Source organism: Arachis ipaensis, chromosome B3, assembly GCF_059453495.1.
Source record: "Arachis ipaensis isolate K30076 ecotype BB chromosome B3, ASM5945349v1, whole genome shotgun sequence".
Classification (NCBI taxonomy): domain Eukaryota; kingdom Viridiplantae; phylum Streptophyta; class Magnoliopsida; order Fabales; family Fabaceae; genus Arachis; species Arachis ipaensis.
Genome location: NC_142438.1, coordinates 79545856 through 79556788, shown reverse-complemented (window position 1 = coordinate 79556788; position 10933 = coordinate 79545856). Strand labels below are relative to the sequence as shown.

Here is a 10933-nt window from a genome sequence, read left to right as displayed (position 1 = left end):
AACTTGCCCGTATTAGCTAGTTCTTAGGGGGTACCATAGTTGTCTTACTTCCTGGTTTTAGGCTTTGGTGAAATAGCGTAGAGTAGTGATATAGCAGAGCATAGTTCCTTTTTTCATTTCTGAGAAAACTCTTACTGTGATGGAGAAGAACTTTGACGACGGCTTCTTCATCGACTCCCAGCTCCTTCCTGGCACCGAGGACTTCTTTCGAGATGAGGATTTGGCCACCTAGGCGAGGTGGACTTACCAGAGCCTACTCCAGGCAGCCATTATAGCCAGGAAGGTCGAACCTGTGCTGGCGAATGGTCAACTCTTTGAGGGGAAGCTCAGGGCCTCCCAAAGGGAGGTAGCCAAGCTTAAATTCCAGGAGGAATCCCTGAAGACCCGTCTCGACAACGAGGAGAAAAAAGCCACTAGGAGCGCTACTAAGATCAATTGCCTCGTTGAATGGGACTTGTCACTTTCCCATCTGTTTAATGCTGCTCTAGGCCGAGATACAATCGCAGAGGGAAAAGTGAAGGAGTTGGTAGACATAGCTCGGGAGGAGACTCTAGCCATGAAAAAGAAAAATAAGAAAATTATTAAGGATGCCCGAGAAACGATCAAAGCTACCGAGGAAGCAATCAAGGCTCATGTCTCCCTTCTTGTTCCCGACTTCGACACTTCGGCAGTTGGAGCTTTCAAGATGATCCAGGATAGGAAAATTGTGGATATTCCAAAGAAGTGAACTGCTTAATGACTTGTAAATTTTTTGTATTGTTGAACTCTTCGGACTTTTTAACTACTGGGCCAGTGTGGTGCCTACTCGTATAATTTTGAACAATATCCTGCTTTAAGCTCGCCGTTTGGCCAGTATCATGGCCTTCACGTACTTCGAATATTTTTACTTTGTTGTTGAGCCGATGCGCTGCTCTTTTCAACCTACCGTTCTAACGTTTTCATTCGTAGTTAGAATACATTTTGGTTGCTAGTTGTTCTTATTTCCTCGTTTGGCCGTCAAGCCACCAAAGTATTTAAAGAAAATAAAGAGTTAAACAAAAATTGACGAAGTAAAGGGTGACATTAAATTGAAGTAAAAATGAGGGCGAAGAATAATCATCTGTCGGAAGGTCGGTCGGCCTTCAAGAGTAAAACCTCTTCATGTTTGCCACATTCCATGTCCTCGAGACCTCTTCCCCGTCTAACCGTCCCAACTTGTAAGCACCTTTTCTAAGAACTTCTCTTACTATATATGACCCTTCCCAATTGGCTTGCCTTCTCACAGAGTCGACGGGCCGATGCCGTTACGCCGCAGCACTAGGTCACCCTCTTCGAAGCTTCTGTTCTGCACTCTACGATTATAACGCAAGGCTATCCTCTGCTTCAATGCAGCTTCTGACAAGTGAGCCATATCCCTTGTCTCATCTATCAAGTCTTTTTCAATCGCTTCACTACCCTCACCTAGGAGTAACCTTGGGCTTGGTTCCCGGATCTCTACAGGGATAATCGCATCAACACCATAGCTACACCGGAAGGGCATCTCCCCGGTGAAAAATTGCGATGTTGTCCTGTAGGACCACAAAACGAAGGACAACTCATCTGCCTTAGAGCCCTTTCACTGATTGAGATGCTTTTTTAGCCCACTGAGGATAACCTTGTTTGCCGCCTCAGCTTGCCCGTTACTCTGGGGATGTTCCACCGAGGAAAATTTCTGCTTAATTCCCAATCCAGCTAAGAACTCCCTAAACTTTTTGTCAGAAAATTGTGTCCTATTGTCTGAGACCACAACCTTCGTATTCTAAACGTGGTGATTACTTGCCTCTAGAGGAACTGTCGATAATTTTCCAGCGATATGCTGGCTAATGGCCACGATGAGGTACTTGACATGTCCTGGGGCCACCGGGAATGGTTTCAAGAGGTCGACTCCTCACCGGGAATTGTCTTCTGCTGGAGTCTTGTGAAAATTCGTGTTTTCTTGACACTTTCTGCACTTTTTACGAACTCGCAGGCATTCACTATCATAGAGGGCCAATAGTATCTGGCTCTCACGAGCTTCCTGGCTAACGTTATTCCTCCAACGTGGTGGCTGTAACACCCTTCAGGGACTTCACTTATGACGTAGTCCATCTGGTCGGGGCATAAGCACTTCAACAGGGGCTGATTAAGTCCTCTTTTGTATAGCTGCCCTTGTATTACTGCGTACTTAGCAGCCTCTCTTCTTATTACTTTGGCCTCCTTTTCATCTTCAGGGAGCATTTCTTCTTCAAGGAAGTGTTGAATCGGGTTGATCCATGAGGGAGGATCGGGAACTTGGGTCCAGCAGAAGGTCACCAACGGCTCCTTCACCAAGCTCTGGATGAGAGATCGATTTTCCACTCCAGGTTTGGTGCTTACCAACTTTGACAAGAGGTTGGCCCTGGCATTTCTCTCCCTGGGAACATGCTGGACCACTACTTCATCGAAATCCTCACAAAGCCTCTTTGCTTTCTGCAAATACTTTTGCAATAAAAGGTCTCTTGTTTGGTAGGTTCCGTTCACATGGGAGATCACGACCTGAGAATCACTATTGATCTCGAGCTTTGTTGTTCCGACCTCTTTGGCTAAAGTTAAGCAGCCTATCAGGGCCTCGTACTATGCTTGGTTGTTTGAGACCGAGAAGTTGAACTTGATGGACTACTCGTAAGTAATTCCTTCCGAGCTTTCCAAAATGATCCCAGCACCTCCGAACGCTTGGTTGCATGCTCCGTCAACATGGAGTTTCCACTGTGTGTTTGGGTCATCGGGAAGATCTCCGGTCACTTCAACCAGGAAATCAACCATTGCTTATGCCTTGATCGCATGTCGAGGTTCGTACTGGATATCATGCTGAGACAATTCTATTGTCCATGTCATCATTCGCCCCATCAAGTCGGGCTTCTGCAGGATCTACTGGATGGCCTGGTCGGTTCTCAAGGTGATCAGGTGCCCTTGGAAATATTATCTCAACCTCCGGGAGGAGATTAGCAAAGTGTAAACTAACTTCTCCAACCTAATGTACCTTAGTTCTGTCCCTTGGAGCATTTTGCTTATAAAGTACACTGGCTGCTGGAGCTTATCTTCCTTCCGAACCTAGTGTACCTTAGTTGCGCTCCTTAGAGCACTTTGCTTATGAAGTACACGGGCTGCTAGAGCTTATCTTTCTCCCGAACCTAGTGTACCTAGGAATGAATGTATCGCGAGTGTTCATGTATTGAGTAACAAAACATATATCGTTTACAATATAAACGAGACATGTGCATAATCAATTTGTTTACACAATAAATGTGATAAATAATGAAACCTAAAATCATAAATTGTTTTCAAATTACCTATTTTGATAAATAAAAAAATTAAAATATTTGTTAAAAAAAAATCCATGTGAACGCTACATGAAAATTAAAGCAAAACAATTTTAAAAATGTGAAAAAAATATGAAATTTATTTTATTTATTTTTAAAAAGATCCGATGCTAATGTAACGAGCAACGGGAGTAGCAGGAAAAAAACTAGTACACCTGATTGCTCAAAAGTCAAAACCCCTTAGCCAGAGTTCACGCAATTAATTGCAAAAGCTGCGATGGCAAAACTGAAGATCGGAGGGACGTGGGCGGGGGTTCTGGAAGACGTGGACTTGGACAGTTGGACCGTACCAAAGCTGCGGGAAGAGGTGGCCAGGCGCTCCAACTGCTCCCCTGACTCCATCAGTCTCATATGCGCCGGCAAAATCCTCAAGGACGATGACGCCACCGGCGGACACGGCGGAAATGGAAACTTGGCTCAGGTGGGCGTTAAGAACAATTCCAAGATCCTCGCCTCTCGTGTCTCACCTCAGGAAGGCAATTTGCTCAGGCAGGAGATCATGGCCGAGGAAGAACGCTCTCGCAGGCTTTCCCGGGTCAGGTACCTCGCAATCGTGTCTTCTTGATTTTCATTGTTTGTTAGGTTTAGAAGCTGTGCAATTATTTGATTTTCTTGATTGAAGTCGTTAGACTCCTAGGAACTGCGCACCCTTCTGTATAAGCTAAGAATTTTTCTAATTAGATAGTCTACGAGAATTTTTGTAATTCGCGATTATGAGGGATTTTCAACTAGGTTGATGACTAGTGAAGACCAGATTAGGTTTCAACCTGAAGGGGAAATCTCTATCTTGTGGGTGTAAAAGCGTTTGACACCCATTGTTATTGACTTATTGGTACTACTTGAGCCCAGCGGATTGGGTGGCTTTAGGTCGGAGGTTTCTTCGGTGATGTGTACTTGGCCTCTGACAAAGGAGGCACATGAAGGGGACAAAGCCAAAATTCACAGGGTTAGGCGAAGGTTGTGCTGAAAATGTTGTTTAAATTAAGGTTAGAGGAAGACTAATAATTTAAATGTTTAGGTCATACCCCGTGGAACAGCTCTTTAGATTTGTCACTCTTAGTAAAGGGTTCGCCAGGATTCATGAATCCTTCAACAAACCCAGAGAAATTTTGCGCACCTATCGCCGGTAGAGAACTACAGAAGTCATATCTGGAGTAAACATCAGTGGAGAGTGGGGGCACAATTGCTCTAGCCCAAGAGAACCCCGTTGTTTGGAACCTCCATGTTTACAAAATCCCTCTTCACTTTCTAGGAAATCTCACTTAGGAAACTCTTGGTCTTTCCGTCTCGTAATATGTTATATGTAAATATGTAATTCCAATTAGATATTATATCATGTAACTTTAACCACATAGTCTGCGGAAGAGAGGTTTTGTTCAAAAATGATATCTATATGCAAGATTATTAAATGGTTGCAAATTAAGAAATTTGGATTGAGAGGCCTTGATAAACTTTATGAACAATGCTTCATTTCTAATGTTATTACCTCAGTCATTCTTTTGCACATAGTGCAGAGAAATGTATAAGACAGTATAATTATGTGTTATATCTGTTTTAATTAAAAACAAGAAAAAAAGAAAAAGATAAAAAGAAGGAAAAACTTGAACTCTTGTTACTTGTGTTTTTGTACCATGAGAATCTTTGACAGTTGCTGTCTTTGTATTTGATTAATGAGGGTTAAATTTTCAAATAATTTGTATTCTGGGATGTTTCATGGTGCTTGGTTTTGGGAATAATCAAGGAACAAAGTTCTAAGTATTAGTAGGAAGGTAACTTACGTTGTCTGTATAAGAAATTAAGAATAGTATTGCGGTTGGGTCGATCCAATTGCTCTATTTCAGGATAAAGATAAGCTTCTAATTGCTGGATATGTTCTAAGACTGGACTTTGACCTTCATCCTAGCTGAGCTCAAAGAAAGGGTTAAAATAATTTATTTAAAAAGAAAAGAAATCATTGATGATATATTAGAGAAGACATTTCTGCTTCGCAGTAGATAAACCGTTGCAACCTTCTTTCTTTTATAATTTTAATCTTATGCAATGTATTGCTGGGATGTTTTCAATTTGATCCATGAGGCCTAATGATTCACGAACAATGGGAAGCCTATGTTCTCCAGCACCCCTTTCCCAGTCTAGGCATTTTGTTGAGAAAATCCAAAGACTTAATTTATTTGTTTATCATATTGGTTACTTGTTTGCATCAGTATTCTATCTGAAGCTTTTTTGTCTTTGATGCAAACAGGGCAGCTGCAACTGCATTAGCGGAAAGACATGCAGATGGTTCACTACCTGTTGAAGATTTCAACATAGAAGTTGAGGATCAAAGTGGCAAGAAAGTACGTCTAGGTTCTGAGACTGATCAAAGGTATTTACCCTTTTATATTGTCATTCTTTATGGATGGAATTGTTTGAATATTAGGGTTTTAATGCCTATATTTTGTTTCCACTGTTGAAGTGAGTCTCAAACTGTCATTTGGCAGGGCAGTAATGATGGGATTGATGCTTCATGCAAAGGGAAAACGTCTTATTAAACAGGGAAATTACAAAGATGCGCTAGAAGTGCTTAGCATGGGAGAGGTCAGTTCCTGATGATATTCCTCTATTTCAGCAAGACCTGTATATTGTTGCAAATATGGTTTTAAATAGACACAGTTCTGAAGCCGAATAATGCTAGTAGTGTGCTTGATCACCATTGTTTGATTGTTTCATTTTCTGTCCCCCCCAAAATACAGTAAATTCCAAAGTTCAATCCTTATTTTCTTTTGCAGGAGTCATTCTCACTTTGTGATCCAAAAGTTATTGAGGTGAGTGATCAAATTTATATTTCCACATTTGGGAATATGAATGTATTCAGTTATCAGTTATTAATTTGAGCCAAGTGATGCTATATTTTGATTTTATATTGTTATAGTCATTTTACTTCATGACACCCTTTGGGTGCGACCCTTCTCCGGACCCTGTGTTAATGCGGGACGCTTGTGCACCAGGCTGCCTTTTTTTTAATAGTCATTTTACTTCGTTGTTTAGTTGTGATTCCTTTTTGTTTTTGGTTTTTCCCAAACTAATTGACATTGGAGTAGCTTTTTCCCACTTAAAGAGTTTGTTGAAAACATTTATTTTACAACGAGGCTTTCAATCAAGTAGGATAACATCGAATAGGTAGAGCTGCTTTTGATTTGGAGCAAAGCAATTTTAACTCACCTAAAACATTCCCCATCTAACTTCTATTTCATATGGAGTGCGTGCTTATTCTACACAGTGCAAATGGGAAAACACTAATGATCATTAAGGTGTTTCGTATATTTAACTTAATTGCTAGGTCCCTTCTGCTTCTCTGAGATTGGAGAAACTTAATTAATTGCTGTTCGTTTCTTTTAATATATTTTCCCGTATGTGCTTTAATACCTAATTTGAAATTATTTCTGTTTTTGTCCACTCAGCTTATTGACAATGTTCCAATTCTGCAAATAGACATGGTGTGGTGCTACTTTATGATACGAGACATCAGATGGCTCTCAGATGCAGGAAAGCGTCTTGAAATGGCTAGGGTGGGAATTGAACGTGCTCATGGGAAGGATTCTTTCCGCCTCAGACTATTACAAGGAGGGCGCTATCCAGAATTAGCATTGTGAGTTGTCTGTGTATATTGTTCAACTAATATTTAGTAGAATTTCCCAAATAATTTCTAATCCTCAACTTCAAGTAGATTATTTTGGTGCCTAATTTCGTAAACTTGTAATGAGATTTACTTATTTAAGTCTACATAGACATTTGAGACTGGAGCTGCTTGAAGGGGTGGTCACATATCATAGTGGCCAGTTGGACAAATCAAGAAAAGCATTAGATTCTGCAAAAGCAAAATTTAACCAGGTTTGTCCAACTGCTATAGCATTTTGACATAAATTATGATATGGAAAATAATTCAACATTTTTACTCATATTTACTTATTTTCTTTCGTATTCTTGATTGATCACCATGCTGGTTGGTTGCTAATGCATGTGGCATAAAATAATAAAGATCAGCTGAGCGCAAGCTTCTGTAGGATAAAGAATTCTGCTTCTAAATTTAAACTTTCTGGATACCAGATAATATTGATCATAATTCTCTTTTATACTTTTGAAAATGATTAAATATAGCCCTTTCTATTTTCTTGTCCATACCTTCTTGCCACTCTTTTTTCCCTTTCAAATAAGCGGAAAATGAACAAATAGTCTAGCTAAATAGATTGCTAGTTTTTTTCCTTTATTCTCCCCTTGTAAACAATGTTCTGTTTTATTCCAGCTGCAAGTCCCAGATGAAGCCTTATCATTTCTTATGAGCATGGGCTATAAAGAACGTGATGCAAAGAGAGCATTGCGAATGAACAATCAAGATGTGGGGAGTGCCATTGATTTCCTTGCTGAGGAGACAACGAAGAAATTGCAGAAACAGGAGGAAGATATCCGGAGAAGAACTGAAATTAGGTAGGTGTCACTTAATGTTTATTGATTGCTATATTTAGTGGTATTTATATGTTTGTTAATATTTTTCTCTGCCAGGGAGCAAAAGCGGTATGGGATGACACCCTTGAAGAAAGCTGTTGATCTAGAGAGATTGAAGGAATTGGTCTCTATTGGGTGAGCTTTATTTATTGATTTTGGTTTTCTATTGTTGGCAGTGTTATTTGGTAAACTGTGACTGGTAAGTTACATCTCTGTAATTTACGCTAAAAAAGTTGGCAGGTAATGCAAGAACGTATCCGCAGCTGCTATGTACCCTTTGATAATTTTGTTCTGAACAAGTATTTTAAGGTGTGGATATGACTGAATATCGACAGGGCGTAAAATCAACTAGATTCACTCTGTACCAGTGATAAGTGGGGAGTGATGTGCTTACCAATGGTTAGGGGATTGCATAAAATACAACGTAAAAGGATTAGGTACCTCCTCTAGTTGCTTAATTTATAGTCATTGTGGTTGTATAGGGAGCATATCCCAATGATTTAGCAATGATTATAGGAGGAAAATGTATAGAGAAAAATGAAATAAAAGAAAAGGGGACTGCAGCAGTGAATAACATGAATTGAATCTTAGTGGGACAGATCTGACTTACCCTTATAGGAGGACTGTTACGGACTTGGGTATTATGGGGTGCTCAAAGTCCCACATCGGGTAGTATGTGATGCTTGATGTTTTATATAAGGATAGTGGTTCTTTCCCCTTATCAGCTAGCTTTTAAGCTATGGTTTCCTACTTTTCTTAGATACTTAACAATGATATCAGAGCGTGGTTGTTGGCGCCACGGAAAGGACTACCTATAGACTGGATTAAGGTGAATACCGAATACTGATAACCGGTAGCAAAGTGGCTACCATTGGGTCAGTGTCGATAGAGTGAAGCTGCCGTGGACTTGGGTAGTATGGGGTGCTCAAAGTCGGTAGTATGGGATGCTGGATGTTGTAGTTTTTCTCCTTTATTAGCTAGCTTTTAAGGTGTAGTTTCCCACTTTCTTTAGATACTTAACAAGGACACTTAGTCATAATTCAGTTATTTCAGTTATAGGAAAGGATTGGGATCTGGGCAGCAGAGAGCATACACTCTGCTCTAGCTTGTTACCTAATTCCAGCTATATCTCTGTCATTTTTTTCTTTTTTTCCCTGAATTGGTGAGCTTTTTAATCATGTTTTTCGGAGTATTAATTCAAGGAAATTCCTTTAGTTCTGTTGGCTGTTGTGTTGTTTCTGTTTACTTTAATAAGAGTTCATTTCTGATCTTCATGGAGAAATATAAAGATTTTATCCAAGTGTTCCGTGATTGGAGACGATGTCTGTCTTCCAATATAGATTCTATTTGCCGTCTATAGAGCTTATGGAAAGAGGTTGCCATTGATAAGCTATTAATGTCATGTTGGCTTGAGGATCTGAGTTATGAGATCCTAGCCCACAATAGTTACACAATTTATTCATGGGGCGGCATCTGTTGTTATTGACTAGCTAAATAATCTTAGACTATTACTATAAAAATGCTTGGTTAGAAAAACTCTTATAATATACTAGTTAAATTTAAGTTGTTGCTTCTAAATCTGACAGGTTTGACAAGGAGCTCGCTGCTGAAGCCCTTCGAAGAAATGAAAATGACACTCAGAAGGCATTGGATGATTTGACAAATCCGGAAACTAATTCTGCTTTGCAGGTTATTATTAGTATTATGTTTTGACCATTTTCTGCATAACCTGAAACCAATATTTCTGCTGACTCTCCCCAACATGAAGGTTCATATTGAGTCGAGGAAAAGGAAGAGACAGAAACAAGCAACGGAAACTCAAATTGAAAAAATTGTGCACATGGGTTTTGAAAGATCAAGAGGTACAGAAGTTAAGTTTAGATATAACAAACGACGATATGCTCAGGTTAACCTGGTTATGCTGGATTCTGATACTGTTTCGTGTTTGCAGTGGTTGCTGCCTTCGAGGTCGGTGGCACTTTAGAAGAAGTAATCCAAAGACTGACGGCACTGCCTGAGGCTGACCATGCGGCTGAAGCAATTCAAACTGCTGCTCCTGATGGCAGTGCAAGTTCATCTGCGCCTTTACCACATAACGTTTCTGAAATGCTAGAGCAAATTAATGATGTGGAAGATCCGTCGGATCTCAGCAAAGCAGAAGAGCGAGATGTGGAGATGGAAGACGAGCTATCTGCAGTTATAGTGAAGACTGATGCACTGGCTGACTATGACATTGAAGTGAACATAGAAGGGGAAGCCATAACCGAGTACTTGGCTCTGATAGAGGCCGCAGGCAGCTCTGGGAAAATGGCTCTTTCCCGGTACAATAAGTGAAAATGAAAGATAATAAATACTCAAATTCGTCCACAAGGAATTTCAAATCAGAGATTCTGCTCCTTAACAATTTATCTTTTTCTTTAGAAAGAAGTCCTCGACAATTACTCCCGTTAGACAAATTAGTATTTCCGTTGTTCTGAATGGACTAATTTGTCTTATAATAATTTTTTAGAGATCTAATTGTCTTATAACAAAATTTTCAGTAACTTATTTATCAAGGACATGTATTAAAAAATCAATTGAAAGCGACCAAGTGATCAATTTGTCTATCGGAAGTAATTCTTGAGGACTTCTAATGAATAAAAACTTGTTGGGGACTAAAATATTCAATTTGAAATTTGTTGGAGGGATTAATTTGAGTGTTTACTCAAAATAATAGTTTATGTAAATAGCAGGATGATGTAGTTTAGTATTGAATATTTGTCATGGGCGTTATTGTGTGCATGTGTGCAAAGTAGGATGAATACATATCTGCTCATTCACCGAATACTTCCTATAGTACTAATTTGGAAATTCCATATATCATTATTTTCTTAATTTTCTTTTGTATTTACCATTCCATAGAGATATGTCTTAAAACTTGTTCGCTATTTCACCAATTACCAATGTTACGGATTCGGCCCACGGATCCTACACCCAGAACGGTCCCCGAACCGGGTTACCAGGGTCCGACCCGCTTCGCCCTTTCAGAAGGCCCGGAACCAGCCCACTAGAGCTCCTAACCAACTTTCGAATTCAAACGTCTCCCTTATCTTAGC

General features: G+C 39.9%; 1 protein-coding gene across 3 annotated transcripts; it reads left to right on the top strand.

The window, feature by feature from the left end:
- Positions 1 to 3441: 3441 nt before the first annotated feature.
- LOC107630532 (uncharacterized) lies at positions 3442 to 10712 on the top strand. 3 transcript variants are annotated; one of them, XM_016333703.3, is made up of 11 exons: positions 3442 to 3896; positions 5599 to 5721; positions 5837 to 5933; positions 6125 to 6160; positions 6797 to 6984; positions 7124 to 7226; positions 7639 to 7820; positions 7896 to 7973; positions 9425 to 9527; positions 9607 to 9700; positions 9790 to 10712. In XM_016333703.3, exons 1-11 carry the CDS (start codon positions 3574 to 3576, stop codon positions 10170 to 10172), a joined length of 1710 nt encoding a protein of 569 aa, XP_016189189.1. In that variant the 5' UTR covers positions 3442 to 3573; the 3' UTR covers positions 10173 to 10712. The 3 variants fall into 3 exon arrangements, with proteins under 3 accessions (XP_016189189.1, XP_016189188.1, XP_088364600.1); XM_016333702.3 differs by having other exon boundaries at positions 3463 to 3896; positions 7115 to 7226; XM_088508474.1 differs by having other exon boundaries at positions 3586 to 3891; positions 7115 to 7226.
- The last annotated feature ends 221 nt before the right edge of the window (positions 10713 to 10933 follow it).